Genomic DNA, 25068 nt, shown 5'->3' with positions numbered 1-25068 from the left:
CAGATGAAAGAAACCAGGACAAAAAAACTTGAATGGCTGAAAGATAGCCAATAGGATCCTGGCACCAAGTCACGTCTATTTGACTCACAGAAGAAATGTGAAGTCATCCTTCAGAACCTGTCTCTTTATTCCTATGAATGTGGCTATTGCTTCTCAGAGGGGCAGACTGTATTTTGTAAAGATGGCCACAACAATATCTCCTATCCCACATGGTCTTCTGTTATGTGACCAGGCCACTATCCCATCAAAAGGTGGAGTCCAGGGACTTCCCTGGTGGTCCAGTGGTTAAGAATCTACCTTCCAATACAGGGGATGTGGATTCGATCCCTGGTCGAGGAACTAAGATCCCACATGCCGCGGGGAACTAAGCCCACACACTCTAGAGCCCATGTGCCACAACTAGAGAGCCCGTGTGCCACAACTACTGAGACTGTTTGCTCTGGAGCCCCCGTGCCACAGCTAGAGAGAAGCCTGCACACCACAAGGAAGAGCCTGTGCACCACAATAAAAGATCCCCTGTGTTGCAACTAAGACCCGATGCAGCCAAATAAATAAATAAATAATTTTTTTTTTTTTTAAAAAGGTGAAGTCCAACTTATGGAAGGGTCCCTTGAAAGTGGGCCAACCTGTGACTTATATCTAACCAACAGAATGGTGCTGGGTGAACACTGAAGCTAAGTCAGAAAAGGCCATGCAGCTTCCACCTGACTTCCTTGGTTTGCTGGCTCTAGGAGACACCAGCCACCATGTAAATTGTTCAACTGCCCTGAGACCAGCTTAGAGGGAAGCTACATGTAGGGGGTCATGTTGACCTTCCCAGCCCAGCCCTAGCCATGTGAGTAAAGCATCTTAGGCTCCCTAGATGAGTCCACTCACCAGCTGAGTACCACTGACTGATATCATGTGAACCACATGGAGCAGAAGAACTGCCTAGCTGAGCCCCTCTCAAACTCATGATCTATGAAATATGTGAGTTAAAATAAAATGTTTGTCATAAACCACTCAATTCAGGGGCAGTTTGTTATGCGATGGGTGACCAGAATGTTCAATCAGAAGCAGAGAAGAGGTAGGAAATCAGAAAGAGGGAAAGGGCTGATGGAGGAAAATACACCCAAAAAGACATGGCAGCCAATTGCCCAATAACAGAGGAGAGAAGGAAAACTGTTGAGACAGATGCAAGAATCAAAGAACACAGCCATCAGAGGGCTTTAAGAGCAGACACAAATGGTCCCCTCCACCCTTCTGTGCCTTACTGAGGGTACCCATGTGTTCCCGCACCAAATATTTGATGTCTGTAATGATTTCCCTGAATCATGAAGAACAGTTTGAATTTTTCTCAAGACCTCCTTTCTCAAGGATGGGACAGTGCATAACATATGTGATGAGGATAACATGCTAATTACCTTCCAGTGTATTTCCCTTCTCGTTACCTCTGAGTCTTCAGCCACTATGGCCCCAATAAAGGAGAAGAGCAAAGGCCTCCTCAGAAAGGAAGGAAGGAAGTGGATACAACATAGGGGATGTCTAAGTAGGGAAAGCAGGTTCTGCCCTCACTTCCGGGTTCAAAACCTGAGCACAAAGAGACAAAGGGCAGGAGAGCGGGGGAAGCTGAAAGCTGAGCAGATTTTGCTCTGCTTTCAAATTGGGTCCCTAAAGGAATCCCACCAGGGTAAAGTAAGGAGCCCTTACCAATATGGGGGCCCCAGGGAAGGATTAAGATAATGGTGTGGCATGTTTAGGTAGAGGGATGCTAGGGTTAGTTCCCTGCTGGCCTTAGTTCTTTCCTGACCAAATCTCCCCTGAGCTTCCTGTGGAGAGTGGGGGGTAAACTGAGATCTGAGCTGATATGGAGCTGTCATGATGAAGGACAAAGTGACCTAGAGGCTGCAGGACATTCAGTCCATAAGAAGCTGTGTAGCCAACTGTGGAAACATGCCCTTACCAGTTGGTAAATAACCACCTACTTAAGCCCTGAACTCTCCACCCTCTACCTTTCCAGGTGCTCCCTTGAGATCTTTATGGTCCAGCAACATAGTGCAGCATCTGTTCTGACTGTTGGTACTCCTGCCCTGCGGGTTGGTAAGTATTTGGGGTATCACCTGCAGAGTGGCCAATCTAAGCCAGGAGAGAAGAGAGCTCATGGCCAAGGCGCAGAGGAGCCAGCAAGGGGCACAGTGGGGTCATGTCAGCCACTGCATTGGCTCTGCCTCCCCTGAAATACCAGACCCCGGGTTTCCCAGCCATGAACCTCAGCAGTAGACGTAGCAGGACACTGCATGACCAGCCAGGTCCAGGAAGACCTCCATGGAAACCAGTGAAGACCCCACTGGCCAGCAGGTGGTGGACCAGCGACCCTCCCCATCACACCCTGGGGACACGGCTTCCCCAGTTCTCAGACTCCATCCTGGCTAGAAGTAGGTGGCAAGGTCAGAAACTCTAAAAGACTGAGCATCTACCCAAAAGAGACCGAATAAGTCCAAGAGAGGCAGAGTTGGACCAGTCTAGACCGAAACAACATGCACTGGCAGCTTAAATTCCCCTTTCCTTCCTAAAAAGGGGCCTTAGGATCCAAATGAGATTCCTACTAGAAGTTATTAAAGGCACATTTTTGTGACATCAATTTGCAGTGAGTACAAATTTTCACCACAATACACATATTTTAGAAATACTTCCTCCCCAAATTAAGTTGTCAGAACCGATGAGATTTTCTTCTTATGCTTTGAAAGATCATCTTTTGCTCCCTGGAAAACACGCCCGCCTAGAATGGTTTGTCCTCTGAGGGTCACAGAAGGCCCAATTTTCCCCAGCCTTGGGCCCAGCACAGATAAAAATCAAGCCAAAAACAGTCAACCATGATAGGAAACCCAAGCAATTTTGATCTATAGGATGCTGGGAAATCCCTTGGCACAAGAAACCCCAGTCATTAGCCTGAACATAGCCCTGACTGATTGGCTTTTCCACAAGCCTGGAAAGCCCCACCAAGAAACCCTTTGCTCTCCTCTGGGGCTGGGAGGAGCGTTCCCTGTACACACGTGCTCCCTCTGGCTTCTCCCAGGATGATGCCGGGGCAGCCAGCTTCATCCCTGGTGTGAGAAGAGCATCCTGAAGCTGAGTGATCTGAAATCCTGCTTCCTCCCCAGCAACACAATGTGGTAGATAGACTCGGGTTCCCAACTTCTGCACCTGTGCTACTTTGGTGAGCATGAAGGATTTCACTTCTCTGCACCCTTGAAATTAGGCACAGCCACATGACCGGTTATCACAGGAAAGACATGGGTCACCCCCAGGTGTTTCGTTTCTGGTCCTCTGCCCTCCAGCCCTGTCTTCTGCCACCCTTGTTCATGAATGGCGCCCCTGTTGATGAATAGTGGCCACCCGGGTAGGAGGCTGAGGTTTACTTCCGTCCATGGACCCAACTCTCTTGTTCCTGAATGTCTGTTTTTCCTTCTGTTAAATAGGAGAAACACCAATTTTCCACCCCAGCACTGTGTCAAAACAATCTGAGGCTGACAGGTTGTCTACAAAAGTTCTCTTTTGAAAATGGCATCAAGTAGCTGTGATGGGCTGTCAAGGTCTGACGCAGCTGCCCTGACAGTGACTAGAGTGAGCAAGAAACAAACAGGTGTTGGGTTAAGCTACTGAGATGTTGTAGGTTATCACTGCAGTGTAACCCAAAGGTTACGCATAGCAATCCAAGAGAAGAATAAGGACGCTGTATTTGTTTTCCATTGCCCAGGAGCAAAGGACCACAGACTCAGTGACTTGAAACAATGCCCCATTATTAGCTCACATCGCTGTGGGTCTGAGGTCAGCGTCTGCTTGGATGGAGTCTGCTCAGGGTCCCACAGGTGGCTATCAAAGCTTGGGGTTCTGTTCCACGTCCTTGGGGCTCTTGGTAGAATTAAGCTCCTTGGGACTGTACAACTGAGGTCCCCACTTTCTTGCTGCCTGTCAGCCAAGTCAACTCTCAGCAACTAGAGGCCACCATTCCCTGCCCCGGGGCCCTGTCCACCACAGGACAGTTTGTTTCTTCAGGGCCAACAGACCACCTACTTCACATCTCCCTGACCTCTTGACTCTAACCCCTAGACCTTCTTTTAAGGAGCCACGCTGGTTGTGCCAGGGACACCCAGGATGGTCTTTCTTTTGATTAACTTCATATCAACTGACTGGGGACCTAAAATACATCTGCAAAATTCCCTCGCCTTTGCTGCATAAGGTAATCTAATCATGGGAATGCCATCCCATCATGTTTATATAACCCACCCTCATTCAAGGAGAGGGGGTTACACAAGCATAATCAGTGAGGGCCATCTTAGAATTCTGATATCACAGTTAAGAAAACATTCTGATGAATGCTAGCAAATTTAGGACACATCCAAAGCTATACACTAACTTCTTCCTTGCTCCCAAATAAGAAAACCTTGTCTCCAGTATTCTAAGGCCTTCCTTTAAATAACTTCTCCAAGGAAATACAAATAGAACTGGTGGGGCCACGATTTGGCCCTCATTCCTTTAACTTAGGGGTGATGTGATCAGATTGTCACAAATTGTCAAAGCTAATCTGGGAATCACAAACTGGAAGTCACAGTCCTGTTCAACTTGTGGATATGCATTTTTTCAGCCAGAGTGGTGGTGTTATTTTTCTTTTTTTAATTTTTTTATTAGTTATCTATCTTATACATATTAGCATATATATGTCAACCTGTTATTTTTTCATTGAATGGCTTTTCTGAGAGACAAGCTCATTCCAGTGGGTCACAGGCCCTGTCACTCACAGCCTCACAGATTTGACTTACCACCTGGCCCCTAAATACACACAGGTTAGCAATCCCCAATGAAGTCCAGGAATTCTTAAATTTCCTCTTGACATTTCATGAAAAAAATTAAGTGGAATGAATACTTTCCAGAAATTCTTTAAAATAGCAAAGAACCCCTATTCTCTAATCCATCCATTTCATTGGAAGAATGAAACGAACATCCAGAAACATAAAGTTATATGTCCAAGTCACATAGCAAGATAATATCCCAGTTTTAAACTGGCCTTTTTTGGTCCACAATCAAGTGCCACAATAATTTACCTTGTTGTGTTTAGGAAATTATTTATGCTCAAAATGAAACAGAGGTTTTTAGCTAAAGTATGCTCCAGAAACGTTTAGATGAAGTTTCATACAGGTTCTTACGCTACCAGTGAGTCAAAACCCCATTTATCTAATGAGAATCAGCAGAAAAATGACGGGTTTAGAACACAGGCTCTGAAGGGAGAGATAAGAAGTCCCTAAATAATTTATAAAAGTGGGACAGTGAGGAACATAAGAGGTAGAATAGAGCAGTGGATCTCAGCCTTGATTACACATCAGAATTGCCTGGGAAGCTTTAAAAACTACTGATACCTGGGCCCCAACCCAAAAGTTCTTGATGTAATTGATCTCAGGTCCGGAGATTTTTTTAAAGCTCTCCAGGTGATTTTTAATGCTCAGCCAGGCTAAGAGCACTGGAGCAGCGATTCAGAGATGCTGGAGAACCAACATCATCTTCATCACCATCTTTCCTGTGGACACACTGCGCTCATCAGCTGACCACAGAAGCTTCCATATCCCTTTCATCTTTTCGCTGCCCTCTTCCTTCCTTGTTTAAGCAACAGCCCTTCGTGGGTGGAAAACAAAATTGGTAGGAAACTGAGGTCTAGTTTCAGACTCTGATGTACTCACTTCTTCCTGCTCATTTGCCTCTGGACCTGACACCTCCTCTTATCTCCTAAGGAAGTGGGTCTCCAAGTCCCCAGACCAGTAGCCTCAGCATCACCTGGGAACTCAGAAGTCAACGTTCTCAGCCTCCTTCCTCCCCTACACCTACTGAATCCAAAATTCTGAGTGGGCCCAGCAATCTGTTTTAGTATGTCCTTCAGGTGCTGCTATGAAGCAGGCTGAAGTTTGAGAACCACTAGTCAAAGGCACTGTCATGATCAAATGTCCCCCATATAGAGAGCAGGTGATGGTGACATAGACCACCCGAAGCTACACTACATACTTGCACTACTTCAGCTGTGTTGTCGCTAGAGGCCGACTCTGCTACACTAGGGTCTGTGCGTCCTGATCACTCAGGTGTCGATTGTCAAACAGTTGGGCTTTGAGGGTGCGGTGGGAGTGGGGAGGGGAAAGCCTGTGGTAGGTGTGGATAAAGGGGGTGCATCCCAGGCCAGCTGGGAACAAATGGGGTGGGGACCATCCTCACACCCCCCCGACCCCAACCACGCTCCCTTCTTGCCTATTAGGATAACCAGACAGACTAAAAAGTGGAAAATACAATTAAATGGAAGTTTGAGGGAAGGTGCCCCTTCTACCCTACATGTGGGAGAAGCCCCCCACCCTCCTGGGAAGGCAGAGCCCAGGGAAGGGTGAGCTGGAGGGCAGGATGGGCTGCCGGGAGGGATGCCCCAGGATCCCACTGCTGACACTGAGCTGCCAGGGGGACTCAGAAGGTCAGGTCACTCAACAGCCTTAGTTTACAGGAGAGGAAACTCAGAAGGATGACAAGCCCTGACCAGGGTCATGCATGTTAGAGGCAGAGCAGGGCCAGGGGCTCCTGACGGAGCTGGGAGCCAGGAAGAGGAAAGGCCTCCTGATACAGAGAGCAAATTCAGGTAGCACCGCCACCCCACCCCACCCCACCCACGTGCCCAGCGCTGCACTAAAGCTGCATGTGATTCAGATTCATTTATCCTTCCCACCGCCTGTGATCCTCACCATCAGCACCACAATCTATAGATGGGGAGACTGAGGCACCAGGAGGATAAAAATAAATTGTGTGTGTTATTTAATTATAACCGTGGGTAAATCGTGCCCAGGTTTATTATTACTTCACAGGGATGAAGCAAGGGAGAAAGGTAAGTTTAACATTTCCTGGCTGTTGATTGATTACTGGTGAGCTGCTGGCCATTGAGTAGACCACCTCTATTCAACAGTACGCCTGCCATTCAAGAACACAAAGTGTTCCCCTATCTCTCAGTTCACCTTCTATGTTCTTTTCTAGAGTTTTCAAGTTTTCTACATAAAGGTCCTACGTAATTCCTAGGTGTTTAATTATAGTTTTTTCCTTCTACCACTGAACACAGTTTCTTATTTTTCATTGTATCTGCTAGTTATTGCAACTGTAGAGAAAATTTTATTTTTATAAGTTTATCTGTCAAATCTGTTAAGCTATTATTAATTTGAATAGTTTCTCTGTTCCATTTTTTTAATTAATTTATTTATTTTATTGGCTATGTTGGGTCTTTTTTTTGCTGTCCGCGAACTCTCTCTAGCTGCGGTGAGTGGGGGCTACTCTTCGTTGTGGTGCGCGGGCTCCTCATTGCCGTGGCTTCTCCTGTTGCGAAGCACAGGCTCCAGTAGTTGCAGCACATGGGCTCAACAGCTGTGGCTCACAGGCTCTAAAGCACAGGCTCAATAGTTGTGGCACACAGGCTTAGTTGCTCCACAGCATGTGGGATCCTCCGGGAGCAGGGATCGAACCCATGTCCCCTGCATTGGCAGGTGGACTCAACCACTGCGCCACCTAGGAAGCCCTGTTCCATTTTTATATTGATTTTTTTTTCTTACAGAGATGATAAGTATTCTGGGTTTCTATTGCTGTCATAACAAATTACTACAAACTTGCAGGCTGAAAACAACCCAAATTTATTATCTTACTGTTCTGTAGGTCAGAAGCTTGACATAGGTCTTGCTGGGCTAAATTCAAAGGATCAGCTGGGTTGTAAGGCTGGAGGCTGTAAGGGAGGCTGTAAGGGAGAATCTGTTTCCTTTTCAGCTTCTAGATGCCACCAGCATTCCTGGGCTCATGGTCCCCCTCCTCCATCTTTTAAGCCAGCAAAGAAGAGTCAAGTCCTTCTCACCTTGCATCAATCTGACCTACTCTTCTACCTCCCTCTTTCCACTCCCAAGGACTCTTGTGATTACATTGAGCCTACCCAGATAATTGCCTTTTCTCAAGGTCATGTGATTAACAATTCTAATTCTGTATGTAACCTTAATTCTCCCTTTGCCATTTAAAATAACATAGTCACAGATCCAGGGATTAGGATATGGACATAAAAACAACAGCAACAAGAAAAAACAGGACACCTGATTAACTGGAGTCCAGGATTTTTAAAAGACAGTTACCATAGGAACACATGCGTGACATCATACAGCTAGTAACAGGTACAGTTGGACTTGAACCCAGACCCTTTAGTCTCTGGGACTCACACCTATCCACACTCTGCCTGCTTCTCCAAGACGTTAGGGTTGGTGCTCAGCCAGCACTGAGAGCTCGAGTGTTAGAAAGTTACTTATACTTTAGAAAGCATCCCTTGATCCTTCCAAAGAGGAAAGCCTCTAAACTCACTTGTAAGTTTCAGAGGCACAGCCTCCCCTGAGCTGGAGACAAACCCTCTCAGCAATTCCTTTCCTCTTACTGATTCCACAGCAGTTTTGCCTGTTACTTCCAATCATAGAATGTCCTTAGAAACCCTCTGATCCAGCCCTTTTTTTGACAGATAGAGAAACTGAAGCCCCAAAAAGTCAAGGTCACCTTCACACAAGTGAAGAAGGTCACGGAGAAGAGGAAAGTCACCTGGAGGAGGCACCTGAGGTCCGGAGACATCAGCAAAGCCTCCTGAGGTTCCCGCCAGAAATGATGGAACCCAGGGTCCTGACTCCCAGATCCATCTCCCTTCCTCCCTCCCTCCTCTCTTACCTGCAGCTCTGCATTGTTCAACTGGTGCTTGTCTCCTGGGAAGGCTGCCAGGCCTTTCACCTTCAGTGGGAGCTCAGCGGTTGGGCAGGAATTTATATCCTCGTTGTCCAGGGATTTCCCAATCAGGCTTGTGTCACTCCCCCGACTGGGTGGCTGTGAACACACCTTTTCCCTCCTCACTGGGAGCGCCCTCTGGGCTGCAGTGCTGGGTGCGTGATCACTCAGATGGGGAAGTGGCCAAGGAAACTCTGTGTAAGTTTCCCTATTTTTTGTGACTGGCTAAAACTTACGTACTTCCAGCTGTGAGATGGTTTTAAAGCCATGTGTATTTTGCCCAACCACGGCCCCATTAAAGAGAACAGGAGGGCTTTGGGGCTTTACCCAGTGAGATAGTTGCTTGTTGTTTCCCCCATGAAGCCCTTCTGGAATTAGGAGACACCCCCCCCCCTTTCCCCCAGTTCTCAGTCTTGCATGATGTTTAATTGCTAGTGAGGGAAGGGGTGGATTTTCCAAATATTTATTACAGTTTGTGGGATTTGGCTGAGTAATTTGACCCTGGAGATAGAATTTCAGTCCTAAGTCCTGTCTGTACAAAACAAATGTCTCCCAACCGTTCAGCAGGCCCAAAGGTGATATTGAATGTGCCTCTCCCCTAGGAGCGGCCCCGAGGAGCTTGAGAGGACGGAGCCCCGGGGGGTGAGCCTGGACCGCCGCTGTTGGATGGAAAGGAAGGACTTTTCCAAATGTCCTTAAAAATCCCTGTTACTAACCTTAATGACATCTTCCATCTGATTTATTCAGATACTGAGGCTGTTACAGGTGAAAAGGCAGACACAGAAGCTCTTTTAGAAAAATCTTAGGAATTTCATACCCAGAGCAAATGGCTCACAGTCAAAAGGACCTACCAGCCCTAGTTTTATCCTTTCGCTAACAAGGAGAGTACTTCTCAGGGGTCACAGCTCAGATGGTAAATAAGATCTGAGGAAACCAATATTGGAGCAAGATGGACATTTAGAGATGGTGCAAGCTACTCTTCAGTTTAAAGCAGATCAAATTGAGGTCCAGGCACAGAGGGAGACCACAGGTGAGTTCACTGGATTAATTTAGTGTGTGTATAACTTCATGAAGGGGTTCTTACGGAAGCTGGGAATACCCCCAAAAGGAGTTTATTGGGCAAAGAATAAATGTTACATTGTACATGCGCTGATTCTTTGCCCAAGGACCAGTTAAGGGGGAATATTTTTTTCTGTTCCATAATTCTGACATGGTAAGATTGAAGCGTGAGCTATACACTTGGGGTCAAGCCAAGGAAGTTTCAGGGTGCGAATTCACCCTGGCAGGTACGTCTCACCAAATACCATCACCATCCCGGGATGAAGGGCACGTCAATCACTGAGTCCTCCCCACACTGTGTCTATGCTCCACCCAGCACATCTAACCAGCTGACCTGTCTGGGTTGGGGTCCTAGTCATTAAAAAGTACAGGGCAGCCCACATGAATAGAGCCAAAGAGCAGAAGTGAAAGCACGCAATGTGCCTTTGGCCATGCCGAAGGGTAACTGCCCATCTTGTGACCCATAAAGAGGAATTTACATAACCTCAGTTTTTTCTATGGGAAACCTTGATCCTCAAGCCACAAGAATTGTTTGAATAGTCCTTTCAAAATCTAATGCCTCGCACTTCCCTGGCGGTGCAGTGGTTAGGAATCCACCTGCCAATGCAGGGAACACGGTTTCGATCCCTGGTCCAGGAAGATCCCAGATCCTGAGGAAACTAAGCCTGTGCGCCACAACTACTGAGGCTGCGCTCTACAGCCTGCGAGCCACAACTACTGAGCCCCTGTGCCACAACTACTAAAGCCTGTGGGCCTAGAGCCCATGCTCTGCAACAAGAGAAGCCACAGCACTGAGAAGCCTGAGCACCGCAATGAAGAATAGCCCCCACTCACCACGACTAGAGAAAGCCCGTGTGCAGCAACAAAAACCCAATGCAGCTAATAAATGAATAAATAATAAATTTATTTAAAAAAAAAACAAAACTAGTGCCTCCGACCCACAGCCACACGAGGGTAACTCCCCCGGCCTGTGGCACTGCAGGCTGACCTTGTTTCACTGCACTTTGCTTTATTACACTTCACAGATATTGTATTTATTACACATTGAAGGTTTGTGGCAACCTTGCTCTCTGCAAGCCTATTGGTGTCATTTTTCCAATAGCATTTGCTCATTTCATGTCTGTTTCACATTTTGGTAATTCTCCAAATATGTCAAATGTTTTCATTATTATTTTCTTTGTGATGACGACCTGTGATCTTTGATAAGACTATTGCAAAAAGGTTATGACACGCTGAAGACTCAGATGACGGTTAGCATTTTTTAGCAGCGAAGTATTTTTTAGTTAAGGTTTGTACTTTTTAGGCCTCGTGCTATCGCACGCTTAATAGGTGATGGTATGGTGTAAACATAGCTTTTACATACATGCAAAACCAAAAAATCCACGTGACTCACTTTATTGCAGTATTCCCACTATTGTGGTGGTCTGGAGCTGGCCCTGCAATATCTCCAGGGCTACATTTTCTGCATCCTCCTTTCCCTCCAGGGCCTCTGCTGACCTGTTCCCACTGTCACCAGTGCAGTGGGTCAATTTCTCCACCAACTGATGGGAAACAAACAAGGCACAGAATGTTCTGTGGTATCTCGAAATCCTCTGAGGTTTGAGGCGAAGGTCACCCAGGATGTTTATTGCAAGGGTTGAAGCAATGAGTCTTCGTTTTTTCAGACTCAGGAGGACTTTTCAAGGTCTGTTCTGGTTCAGAAATCAGCAGCATCCTCTGAAAACCCTGTGGCAAGACTTCTACCCCCTTTCCTTCCTTGTGATGTGGAGGCAGAGGGTGGGGGAGGGGAGACAGGAACTGGGGGCCGGGATGGAGTGGGTGGTCACTGCGCCGTGCACCACAACGCAGGCTATTTGTCCCTAGTTTTATGAGACAGCCTCTGTCATATTATCCCCATAAACCCGCTCATTCTTATCAGATCAGAATTCTTTCATTTTGATTCAAGAAAATATGGTGGGACTTCCCTGGTGGTGCAGTGGTTAAGAATCTGCCTGCCAATGCAGGGGACACGGTTTCGATCCCTGGTCCAGGAAGATCCCATGTGCCGTGGAGCAGCTAAGCCCGTGTGCCACAACTACTGAACCTAAGCTCTAGAGCCCACAAGCCACAACTAGTGAGCCCACGTCCCACAACTACTGAAGCCCACACACGCCTAGAGTCTATGCTCTGCAACAAGAGAAGCCACCGCAATGAGAAGCCCGCACACCACAAACGAAGAGTAGCCCCCACTCGCTGCAACTAGAGAAAGCCTGTGTGCAGCAACAAAGACCCAACGCAGCCAAAGAAATAACTAATTAAAAAAAAAAAAAGAAAAAATATGGTCATTGATACTATAGGATCAATTTAGCAATCAGACCCCATAAAACTGAAAATAGGCCTGCTCTGGTCAGTGGGACAATACCAGAAAAAACTCTGTCTTATTCACAGAAGCAGGAGAAAAGTCATTCCCCTTCCCATAAATAAATTACAAATTAGCAAACTATAAAGGAAAATATCTACTGCAAATGGGTTTCAGTCTCCTCAACTGTAAACAGAGAGGGCGGAGGTCAGTGAGTTCTGTATGTTTCTTTTTGCTGCTGTAACAAATTACCACCAACAATGGCTTAAAATACCACTTAATCCTCTTACAGTTCTGCAGGTCAGAAGTCTGACATGGTCTCAGGCGGCTACAGTCAAGGTACTGCCAGCACTGAGATCCTCCTGAAGGCTCCAAGGGAGAATCCTTCTCTTACCTTTTCCTTCTCCTAGAGCTTGTGCTCAGTCTGCCCAGCATTTTGCCCTTTTTCCCCTGCTTCCATCAGCATGTGGCCTTTTTCCTTTGACCTTCTTGGCTCCCTCTTAGGAGGACTCTCATGACTCTGTTTGGGGCCCATCCAAATAATCCATCTTCCCACCTGAAAATCCACAAGTTAGTCACACCTGTGAAATCCCCTTTGCCATATAAGGTACCAAAATCATAGGTTCCAGGGATTAGGGTGTTGGTGTGTTTAGGGGACCATTACTCAGCTTCAACAAGCTCGAAGATTCCTTCCCGATCTCAGAGTTTGTGCCTGATGATGCTACAGAGTGTAGGAAACGGGTCTGCATCACTGTAGCCTGGAACAGCACACACAGTGCCCGTCACACCTAAGGTCAAGGTTGTCTAGGAGGCGTGGCGTAGAAAGCACACTCAGAGCACTCGAGAGCTGCAGGAAAGATTCTATTCTATATTCAGTTCAGAGAAAATCAGTCTTTGCTGTGGAAAGAGCTGTTCTTCCCAGCTCCTCCTTGGCTTCCTCCTCCCCACCCTGGTTTCAGTGACAGACACCTCGAGGGATGAGAACACTCACGGCTACTGCCCACTCTCCCCTCAACCTGCCTAGAGGGTGGGCAGAGGCCAGCTGGACGCTGGGCCCATGTCACGCCTACACTCTCTCCCCGGGGCACCCAGCCCCGACCCCTGACCCCCACCAAAGGCCCCAGAGCACCCCACTCCCCCCACCCTGCATCCTCCATCCACAAACAAAGCCCCCCCTCCACCGTGGGCTCCAGAGGCTCCCGCAGGCCCCACCTGCTCCGATTCGAGGTCCACTGTCCCCCTCTGTGCCCCGGCTTCCCTCTGCCTTACCCTCCACTTCTGGGCCGGGGACATGTTGCCGGCTCTGGGGAAGTGGCCCCTCCAGGAGGAAAACCCTAGAAGCTGACCTCCCAGGGCACTGCCAGGCCCACTCACGGAGCTGGGGTCATGCTCTCCATGGGGGTGAGAGGGTGCAGAAACACTCCTTTCCTTCAGAACCAAAAGGAGCAAGGTTTTCTTGTCATAGAGATTTGATTTCTATAAGAAGCATTGCAAGGATTATTCACCCTGCTGTTACTCTGCTGCTGAGAACTAGCTGAGTGTCCACTCACCGAGGCTGGGATGGAAGACATGCCTGCCACCAGTCCCCGCTACCTTCCCGGCTAGTCCAGACAAGGAAAGAAGTTCCCAGATCTGGCCACCTCCTCCAGCCCTGATACCCCCACCGCCCAGCTTGCACAGACACCCCCACCCCTGCCAGCTTCCACTGAGTCATGGGATGGTTCTCTGCTTTCTAATAATCTCAGTGACACACAGGACATTTGCTCAGCTGGCGCCCGAGCGCCATGATTCTGGGAAGCAGTGATGGTGCCTGAATCACCCCGCCGGGCCCCAGATGCACCCACGGCCTTCTCATCTGTGTGTCATGTTATATAAGAAACCCCACCTGGGCACGGGCACCTGTCAGCCCTCCCAACAGGCATGCAGACTTCAGGTTGAGCCGACTTTGATTTGTCCTCTTCAAAACATTCCAGGCCCCTGGGGGTAGGCGGTCACGGGCAGGCTCCTCAGGCTTTGGCAGCTGGACTGAGGGCCTTGTGAGAAGTGAATCACAAAGAGGATCCGGGTTCTCCTCAACGTCCCATCAGGGGCTGGCACTCCAGCTTTCACAGGAGGTGCCGTTCCATGTGCTTTCCGGTCACCCCACCTCGTCCAGCACTCCCAGTGCTATTACATTTGCCCCCTGGGGCCTGTGGGGAGTTAGTGACCTCACACAGCTGCAGCTGGCCTCCGTCCGCGAACCTTGAGCGAGGAACCCTCCCCCAGGGAAGAAGAGGAAGGGGACTGTCACCCCTAACCTGGCATGGGAGAGACCGGCTGAACTTGGAGGACGAGGCAGTGATGCACCAGTGCATAGTTTATGGACTGGACAGTGCTTTTAGGAAAGAGACTTTAAAACAGATCTGAAGGGACTTCCCTGGTGGTGCAATGATTAAGAACCCGCCTGCCAATGCAGGGGACACGGTTCGATCCCTGGTCCAGGAAGACCCCACGTGCCTCGGAGCAACTAAGCCCGTGTACCACAACTACTGAACCTGCGCTCTAGAGCCCGCACACCTAGAACCAGGGCTCCACAATGAAAATTAGCCCCCACTTACCACACTAGAGAAAGCCTATGCACAGCAACAAAGACCCAATGCAGCCAAAACAAACAAACAAACAAAAAAAACAAAAAAACACAGAGCTGAAGTTCAGAGCCAATATCTCCCCTTTTCTCTGCAAACCACCCTGGATTAACCAAGTCTTTTATTAACCACATCTGTGTCCTAGCTTTGACATCTGGGGCCTCGCTGACCCCTCCAAGGACTAGCCAATTCCTAGAGAGACCAAACAACTCACCCACAAGTGGGCCTCTCAAATACAAAACAACCAGCCCAGAGCCCACACCCCAGCTGCCCCCAGCTGTGTCCACTTCATGCATTCCATTCCCCATTTGGGGGGTCCATATCCCCCCTACACAGAACGTCTTCTGACACATTCCCATCTCCTCTAGGTTGAGAAAAGTGGATAAAAACAATTTTTTCCACATCCCATCATGGCTAACCCAGAGTTCAGCGGAGGGCAGACCAGAAAAGAGGTCAAAGCAAGAGCCCCAGCTGGAGAAAGGGGGGAACTGGGGCAGCAGGGGCAGGAAGCAGAAAGCACTGGGTCAGCGAGAATCACGGTGACTGAACCCTGGGGCAGCAGTTCTCAAAGTGTGGCTGGGACAACAGCAGTGCTTCCTGGCAACTCATTAGAAATGCAGATTCCAGGAATTCCCTGGTGGTTCAGTGGTTAGGACTTCACACTCGCACTGCAGGGGGCACACGTTTGCCCTCTGGTCAGGGAACGAAGATCCCACGAGCTGCACAGCACACCCCTGCCACCCCCCCCCACCGCCCCCCCCAAGGAAAAAAGAAATGCAGATTCTGAGTCCCTACCTCGAAGCACTGAGTCAGAAACTAGAGGAAGGGCCACCCAGCCGGGGCTTGACAAGCCCCTCTCTCCACCAGGTGATTCTGATGTGGACAAAGTTTGAGAAGAGCTATTCCAGTGGTTCTCACCTCTGACTGCCCATGAGAGGTGTTTGACGAATACCGATGCCAGGCCACTCTCCCACCAGTGAGACCTGGCTTGGTGAGGGGCGGAGGCGGGGGGAGCTGGGGCCAGGCAACACTTTCAAGTTCCCCTGTAGTCGCTGGGCTGCCTGCCCGTGGTGAGAGCCACTGCCCGAGGACTTGGACCACGCACATCCTCCAGGGCCGTGTCTTTGGCTTTTGCAGGGAGAACACGCAAACGAGAAAATTCCAAGGCTCACTCACAGAGGACAGGTCCTAAGAAAGACCCAGTGGGGCTAGGGTTGCCAGGTTTGATCAGAGGGGCCTCACAGACCGCTGAGCTTCCAGATCCAATGGCCAACGTCTACTCCGGGTCAACCAGGGAAGCCAACTCCAGCTCACGGCAACCAAGCTCAGAAAAGACCAAGGTCTGGGTTGGCACCCCATTCATTCATATTCATTTCTCTAATATGTTTTTGAGCACCTGCCCCAAACCCAACATCACATTCTAGCAGATGAAAATGACAGAAAGAAAGAAGTAAACAAAGGTGTGTCAATTTATAACAAGGGAGGTGCTGAGTAACCAATAACCGATGCTTAGGTCCTTTGCACAGGACAATTCCCTCCAGGAGGTAGAGTCACTCAAACGTCAGTTCTCGCTGGATTTGGTCTGGCAATCGGCATTTATCTCTTCTCACCCACAGAGTGTGCATCTCCTCACCTTGGGACGTCTCAGGCTTGAACTGGCTACACCAACCCAGTGAGAGTAGGGGCGTCAATAGTGCTGGCACTTGAAGCAGGACGAGGGTGAAGTTTATTCTGATTCCATCTGTATCAACATCGGTTGCTAAGTAAAAAAAACAAACAAAATTACAGTGAGCACACATTACTATCTTAGGAAAAATAGTCACATACCATAAGGCGATGATGCATTGATAACAAATCATAATTATTTCTCTATTCAGAACACTCTGTTAGCCTGGGTCCATTTCCAGAGTGCACTTGACAGACTTCCAGCAGCTTTAAATACATGCCTTCCCCACTGCTTCCAGCTCATCTGCTTCTCAAGACAATGACTGAGAATCCAATAGGGCAGTAAACAGTCTCCTACCTGAATCATGGGTTCGTGCCTTTCTTTCCAGCATCTGGATGAAGAAGCAGGACCCCCTTCCCAAATGCTCCAAGGAAGCACCCCTCATCCCACCAACGGCTCAAGAGGATGATGAGCCACAGGCATCCTAACCACTCTCCCAGGGACCAGGAAGACAGAGTTAGGATCACACCCGGGCAGACATGCCCTCCTGGGCCTGTACCCAGAGGAGTCAGCCCAGGAGGGGATGCTGAGGAATTCCACCTCCAGACTTCCTGACAGCCCTGGTTGAGGGGTGGAGAGGAATCTGCTGGGTTCTGTAGGATTCAGTCAAGGCACTATTCATCCTCTGGGAATCTTAGAACCAGAGGGGCCCCCAGCCCCAAGTTCTGGGTCCTCCAGACCCTGAAAGACAGGAGGCAGACGGACCCGTTCTAACAAGCCCTGAGGAGCTGTCCAACAGCTTTTGGGCCATCGTGGGCCAAATTCTAGTGGAACTAAGCAAACTATTCATTGGGGCCTCTTTGGTCGGAACGCCATGGGTTTGGGTTTTGTTCCTGTGCTTGGAGACCCATGGGCCCGCAGGTTGTTGGAGTAGGAAGAGGCTCAGAGCCCCCCACCCCCACCCCAGGGCACCCCCTTCCTTCGTAGACGAGGAAGCCCTGGTGCTGGGATTTCACCAGGTAAAAGACTGAGGGCTGAAGCCGTCCCCTGCTCCCCGGTAAGTATGGGAGCCTTGCCAGCTTTGACAACAACGTCCTTGAAAAAGCAGAAGGAGAAAATCATTTCCCAGACCAGGCTCCGTGCTCTCTGGGTGCCATCAGCCACACAGGGTGCAGTTAGCTGGTCTCTGCGCTGGCCTCTCCCAGAACCATCTCTGGGGCCAGACGAACTTCAGTCCCTAATCCAACGTCCCGCACCCTCAGCAAGCATCTACACCTCCTGCCTGTCTGCACCTGTAAGGAGGGGGTCATGATCAGAGCTGCTCTCTCTCCCAGGGCCCCTACCATGCACCTGACTCTGTTCCAAGCATTTTATTTACATATTCACTTCATCATCCCAACAGCCCTATGAGATGAGTATTATGTTATTAGCCATCCTGTTCTGCAGATAAAGAAACCGGGGCATGCAGACATCAAGTAACTTGTCCAAAGCAGCACGGTTATGAGTTGAATTATCTTTTTCCAAAAAGACATGTTGGAGTCCCAACCCCACCCCTGTCCCCCGCCCAGTACCTCAGAATGTGACCTTAGCCAGAAATTGGTTCTTTAACAAAGCAATCAAGTTAAAACAAGGTCATTACGGTGACTCCTGATCCAATACGACTGGCATCCTTATAAAAAGGAGAAATTTGGACACAGAGATGGACACCCAAGAGGGAAGACAATGTGAAGACACACAAGCAGGAGACAGCTGTGTGCGCGCAATGATGCACCCACGAGCCGAGGGACGCCAAGGATGAAGGCTGGTGACACCAGACGCCAGAAGAGGCACAGAAGGAGCTTCCCTGGGGTCACCAGAGGGAGCTTGAGCCTGCGGACACCTAAACCTGTGATTCCCAGCCACCAGACTTGTGACACCATTCATTGCTCTAAACAGCTCAGAAGTGGCGGCTCGTGTTGGAGCTGAGCCTCCCCCTTGGGCCCTGTGGTTCCGAAGCCCACACTCCCATCCCCACTGCCCAGGGCGGCCGCGGGGCAGCTGCCAGCTCAGCACCAGAAGGGACACGGAATAGCCCTCGCATCTGGGTGTGGAGGTGGTAGCCGAGAACTCCACCAAGAGGGGACAGGCAGCATGGATCAGATGGCCACACCCTCAGAAGATAAAAATACACCAGGAAAGATGGCAAACATCTCCAACAAGACTGAAACCATCCCCAAACTTCCCAGCATGTAGCAACAGAATCCTTCACTCCAGAACGTCATGTCCCTGCAGAAATGGGACGGGTTTGTTTACCATCTTCTTTTTCTAACCCTAATTTCACTCTGACAGTTGAGCCTATCACATTCCATCAAGAAGCGAACTGCTTTGCTACTCCTGCCAAAGTGTAATGAGGCCAAAGGCAAAATGCCTTCCCAGGTCGGGTAGGTGAGAGGCCCTCTCCAAACCCGCCCCCCTCACATCTGGTCCCCCCCGCCCAGGGTCGACACCGGGTCCCAGGCTCAACACAGCACAGTGGTGGGTGCCAGACAGAAGCACAGCCCCCGCCCTGCCCCAAAAGGTAGAGTCTGCACCCTGATCCTCGACAGCCGCCCAGAGATAAAGATGCAGATGCTCCAGGATGGGGGCCCTGGAGCAGTATCCGTCACTAATCCCGCCAAGCCTAACCCACATTTGCTAAGAGTTCAAGGAGCTGAAGGCAAAGGTGACCATGATTCTCTGCTCATTAGTGGCCTGGGCACGATTCCTAAATTTTCTGGACCTGTCCCCTCCTCTGTACATCAGGACAATATCTATCCAGCATAGTTGTAGGACTAAACCAGCAGGTAGCAAAGTGCCCAGCTCCAATAAAGCACCAGTAAATGTCGGCAACTACACACAAACTAAGCCCAACTCATTAATGCCCTGGCCACGAGGAATCAGCCTGAAGTGCAGCAACTTGAGGGACCAAGAGAGACGGCTGGTAGGAGGTGAAATCCCCCTGGAAACAGCACTCTGTGTGTCCGGGTCCCGAGGTATGGCCTGCCCAACTCCCAGCCTTGGCTGCCAGGGCTCCCGGCCTCACCCATGTGCACAGCCCCACCCCAGGGGCTAGGACCTGCCTCCTGCAGTCAGAGGGAATTTAGGGCGCCCCAGGCGACTGGTTCAGTGTCGAGTCAGCCTGGTCAGGCCTTTGACCTGGTTCCTTCCTTTCAGGCCCCTTTCCCAGATCAGGCCAGGACCTGCAGGTGCTAATTCCTGGCTGTGCAAAGGAATCAGGGATGGGGGCGGGCGGGGGCGGAGGGCAGATTAGAGGCCAGGAAACGGGTCAGGGTGCTTGGAAGGCAGTGACCTCTGTAGAAGGAGAGATGTGTGTGGTGGTGGCGGGGGGGAGTATGAGCTCGTGAAATGAGCCCCATTGGCCCTGCTTCAGATAACCCCGTGCACCTGCCAGGATAACCCTGGTGCCTGGCCCAGCCTCGGGTGATGGGGCCCTGAGGAAGTAGGCCATCCCCGCAGATCCCTGGTCCTGATGACTCACCCTCAGCTCCACCACACACCCCAGTTCCCATCAAAGAAGACAGAGAGCTGATGTTTAAGAAGCTCGCTCTGTGGCAGGAACGAAGCAACTTCCTGGAAGGTGACATTAGCTGGGGATGACTCCGAAGATGGTGGCATGTGGCCCACCACAGTCGGCCACCAGGTTACAATAAAAGCAAGTCTCAGACCAACTTTTGCCTTGTACACACACAGACATTGTTGAACTCAACTGGTTTATTAGCCAGCAAGGACAAAAGATGCTCGCACACCCTATTCAATAGGTCAAGGAAGTTCCAGTGTGCTCCAGACCACACCTGGCATAGAATATCCATTCAAGCCAAAGCCAAGTTGGCATCAGGATCAGGCAGCTGGAACCCACCTGTGACCTGGGCTGGACACAGGATGAGCAGGGCACTGTCCCTGTGGGGAGCGCTGACGTCCTGTTTACACAGGAGTGGAGAAGGGTCTCTACAACATGGGCTTCTCAGCAATGAGGGCCCGGGACTCATCACATCAAGCACATCAATAGGTCACTCTTACTACCCCAAAAATCCATTCGGACATTCTGTTGGTTGTCGATTACAACAGAGATGACAGGAAGCCTTCTCTGGGGTATGGGCTTTTTACTAGAAGGCTAGCTGACCTTGGCCTGAGCTCTCCTGACCGGGATGTCTGCAGCCCCTGGGGCACAGCTTCATCTCAGAACCACACACAGAGTCCCAGACTCCTACGTGGTTTCAAAGCCAGTTACCTGAGGTATGAGAGGAGGTCAGCCTGATCCCCGGGGTTCCCACCAAAGGTATGAACCTGAATCTAACCACAAGCAAACACCAGACAGAGAGCGGGAACCTTCCACAGAATGCCTCACTCACACTCTTCTAAAGGGTCAACATTGTGAAACACAAAAGAGACAGTGACCTGGTCCCGAGGAAGGAGACTGAAGAGAGAGGACAGCCAGAGGCTATGAATGACCTTCTGCTGTAACATCACCGGGAGAAACGGGAGAATCGGCGTAAGGTCTGTAACTGGATGAGACGATCACGTGAGGACCTGATTCTGATCACTGTGCTGCAGCTATGTAAAAGCATTCCTTGCTTTCAGGAAATACACCCTCACGTATTTAGGAATAAAAAGATACACGTACAACTTACTCTTAAATGGTTCAGGAAAAAATAATAAACACACACACACAGGGGAGATGGTGGAAAAGGACAAAATAAACACACTGAAATGTTAACATTTGGGGAATCTGGGTGAATGATGTGGAAATTCTTTTTACTATCCTTGCAACTTTTCTCTAAATGTGAAATTACATCAAATAATTTTTTAAGTTAAAACTTAACACCTGTAACACTGTCCACACCTGGCTGGTCTTCTCATCTGCTCATGGGCCCAGCTCTCCTCCTGCAGTCCTGGATCTTCTCCATATATCCAGGGCCACCCCACTGTGGGCAGCCATGAAGGCCCGTGCCAGGTTCTGGGAACCCCCTGACTCAGAAGCTGGCCTTCAGGGGCTCCCAGGCCTCTGAAATTCCTAGGAGCCTAAGGCAGCAGTCAGGATCCCCGCTCTTGTGAAACTTCCTCCCCTCTCTGTGCCATCAGGGCCCAGGAAGGACCTACTAAAACTGTCCCCCAAGACTTGTGCCGCCCCCCACCCCAATCTCGCTCCAACCCCAGGAACTGGGAGGAGCTCTGAGTCAGGAGCCCTCTGAGCTGGTCCCGCCCACTGTATTTTAGGCTTCACCATGTGTCAGATCCAAGCTTTTGGCTCCATAAGCTTTTGTTTCTCATTCTCACTCAAATGAGAGCCAGGAAAGGCTCTCTACTCAGAGCTGGCGAGAGCGAGGGGATCAGCCACCATCACTTGGTTTCGGCAGAGACACAAAGGCGGGCGGAAGAGTGGGAAGGCTCTATAGTGGAAAGAAGGGCAGGCTCCAGGGGTGCCCTGACTGGAGACTGTTGCCAGCTCACTAGAAGCTGGGCATCGTATGTGGTTGGTCAGGAGGGTGTGTTTGGCTTTCGCTGGTTGGTCCTAAGTTGGAAGCAAGGACAAAAATGAGGGCAGTTGTCAGTTATTAATCAAGTCCTTGATTAATTGGCCATTTGGGACCAATCATTACAGGGGTGATAGTTTGGCTCCCTGGGCTGCCTGCTAGAGTGGTACTCTGACCTCTGACAAGGCCGGCTTACAGATACCAGGCTGGCTTCCTAGACCGGTTGCTGCATATTGTGGGTCAGAGTTCTGGTTTTACATACACTCTGGCCATTATTCACTTGTGTATTCAGTCTCTCCATTTCCAAGACCAAAAACCTCCGCCAGTACCCAGTGACCTCAAGTGCCAAACTTACACCCATACCTGGAAGGGACAGCCAGGTCCCCCACAGATGGGTCACCAGCCAGAGACGCGGAGCAGGCGCCCCAGGAGCACAGGGCATTTCCTCAGCAACACCATTTCTCGGCCTCCAAGAGCTGTCGTTGCCCCAGCCTCTCAGCTGAACCTCCTCCCCGAGGCAGCACATCCTCCCCCAAAATGCCCTCACTTCCTGGGAGCTCACCGTTCTCACGATCGTCAGCCCAGCTGGCCACTCGCTGCCCACCACACTGGCCCGGGTCTCGGGAGTCAGGCCCAGGCTTGGGCAGGAAGGAGGACCACATTCTCGCTCACAACAGCACCCTGCACACCCCTCATTCTCCAGGAGGGGCTTTGGGTATGCAGAGCTCGATTTTGTCTTATCTGGGAGATTTCTGTGTTGTGATGGTCACGGCTGGAGATTTTAGCCATTCAGAGTCTGAAATGTGACCTTTAAACTCACCTCCCAGGCCCCTCGCTTTCTTAGCAGTGATTTGCACCCCACGTCTCCAAACCCTGCCTCGTCTCCAAACCCACTGGAGTTACAGCAAATCTGCGGTGCGGACACACGGCTGCACAGGTGTTCTCAGCAAGCCCAGACCAACCTGCAAGATGCAGCAGCCAAGACAATGGCCCATCTTAGATGCAGGCAACGTCACACTCTTGACTTAGATGCAGGCAACGTCACACTTCTCGACTTTTCCACACCAAATGAAATCTGGCCCTAAGTCTGCCCCTTCCCAACCACAGATACACATAGCTTAGTCACAGCTGGTGAGAAATTCAATCTTAATGGAGTCCAGGGTCAAATAAGAATCCACAGGAAGGACCTCACCGCCAATATCTTCACTCCGCCCAGGGGCCACATGAAAAACCATCTCCAGACAGTCGAGCCCAGCCCCAAAGCTCTTTATCACTCTCAGGGTCACGCTGCTTTGTACCTGGTATCCAGGGGTCACACACACACACACACACACACACACACACACACACACAGAGCATTAAAAGATACTTTGGAGAAAAAGGTAAAACTATGATTTTCATACAAATATACAAATAAATATGTATTTAAAAGATAGAAGGGATGCGTGCAGATGTTATAACGGGATCAAAAGAAAAGCCAAAACAGCACTATTTGAGTGGAAAAAGCAATGTTGGGATGAATTACAAATGGAAACAAAACTGGTTTTTTCCAAACGGGGAAGCCAGTCAAATCTCTATAGGATGGGACCCAATTTCCATGCCTCTCAGTTTCTTACAAGTTGCAGAATAGCTCCAGGTGATAAACAGGGCTAGACTATGATAACCCAACCCCAAAGGGTGTACTACAGACAATGCATAGTTTTGAATTGAATCATAACTTGTTTTTCTTCAACCAAATCTCACCAATCTCCACTCTTGCTCTCCCATCCCTCCCTCATCTGGGTCAACCCAGGCAAATTCGCATAATGGGCTCAGATCTGCTGGATGGGGAAGGGCTGAGAGACTGAATAGACAGATAGACAATAGCCAGACTACATACACAAATAGAATTCTCACCCCAAATCTGCAGCAACCAGCCCAGGAAGCCCACCCATTTTCTATAATAACCAGCCCAGTAAGTCAGAGTATTGCTCTAGCAACCAGCTCAGGAAGCCAAATGATAATCCCTGGAACAACTGGCCCCAAGTAGCCCGGACTTGGTTAGTAACTGACACCTGCCCTAGTATTTGTCCCGCTCTCCTGCGCACTTCTAACTGAGGACCAGCCAGAGAAAGCCAAATGCACACCCTTAGCCAATCTCACATGACACCCAGATTCTAGTGAGCCAGCCTCCAGCTTCACCACGTCAACCACCTCCAATCAGGGCAGCCCTGAAACCTTCCCTTTTCCACTATCAAGCTTTCCCAGTCTTCTGCCTGCCTTTGAGGCTCTGTCAAAACCAAGCGATGTGACTGACTCCCTTGCTCTCACCAGCTCTGCATAAATAGAATAGCCTTTGCTTTTTTCACATGGGTAGTTTTCATTTATTTTCACAAGGGCCTACGCTGTCCAACAGTATATAAAGTATTTGTTTACCCCCTATAACACAAGAGGCCAGAAATCAAAATCCAAAGGCTCAGGCTGCCTACCTGCAGTGGAGAGAAGAGAAAGCTTACCTTGTTCATTCTCTGCAGAGGTGAGAATAAGAGAGTTCTACTTCACCCATCTTCGTGTCCCCTAGGAAGGGTGCAGGGACACAGGTGACCAGCATTGAGTCCCTATCCCTTCCTGGCCACTGGGGGCTACAGCAGAACTGACACAACACTCCTGTAAAAAAAGCATCTGTTTGGAAAAATCATCTTAGGAACTTGTTTGGAAATGAGCGATTTTTAGAAGACGGCTGCTCTGATCTACAAAGCCTGGACTTCAGCTGCAATATTTCCAGCCTGCAGCTAACCCTGATTGCTTCAGACTAGCCCCCACCATCCGAATTGGCCCTGGTCAATCTATCCTGTTGCTGCTTGTCTTGAATTCTGTGGTTTTTGTACACTGATGGACTCCCTCAGTTTGTCTCTAGTCTGAAGTTAAGGGGAGATTCTGTTGGCAACCAAGGAGCTCTGCTCAGTCCTGAATGGCGAGTTTTTCCTCCAAGTCCAGGGCTTGTCCCTCTACTTGTGCTCCTAAGTGTTCTTAAGTGTATAGTTCTACCACCCCCTAGATTGTTTAATTGTTGAATATACTGTGAAGTGTTAAATATGTTGCACC

At 49.6% G+C, this 25068-nt stretch overlaps 1 protein-coding gene across 3 annotated transcripts in view; it reads right to left on the bottom strand.

Annotated features, from left to right (window-relative positions):
• IL1R2 (interleukin 1 receptor type 2) overlaps nucleotides 1-24588 on the bottom strand; it is a 51701-nt gene extending 27113 nt beyond the window's left edge. The window contains exons 1-2 of one of the 3 annotated variants that reach the window (XM_057742006.1): nucleotides 24480-24588; nucleotides 16442-16567 (exon numbers count right to left, since the gene is read on the bottom strand). Coding sequence is in view for 1 of the 3 variants with exons in the window: in XM_057742005.1 (XP_057597988.1) it covers nucleotides 8734-8747 (14 nt within the window). In the remaining 2 variants the exon portion in view is untranslated. Of the gene's footprint in view, nucleotides 1-8733; nucleotides 8953-13734; nucleotides 13754-16441; nucleotides 16568-24479 lie in introns of those variants that run through there. The other 2 variants (XM_057742010.1, XM_057742005.1) reach the window with 2 other exon arrangements.
• Between the last annotated feature and the right edge of the window lie 480 nt (nucleotides 24589-25068).

Source organism: Hippopotamus amphibius, chromosome 7, assembly GCF_030028045.1.
Source record: "Hippopotamus amphibius kiboko isolate mHipAmp2 chromosome 7, mHipAmp2.hap2, whole genome shotgun sequence".
NCBI lineage: Eukaryota > Metazoa > Chordata > Mammalia > Artiodactyla > Hippopotamidae > Hippopotamus > Hippopotamus amphibius.
The sequence above is the reverse complement of the archived record's forward strand: the minus strand, read 5'-3'. Positions and strand labels throughout refer to the sequence as shown.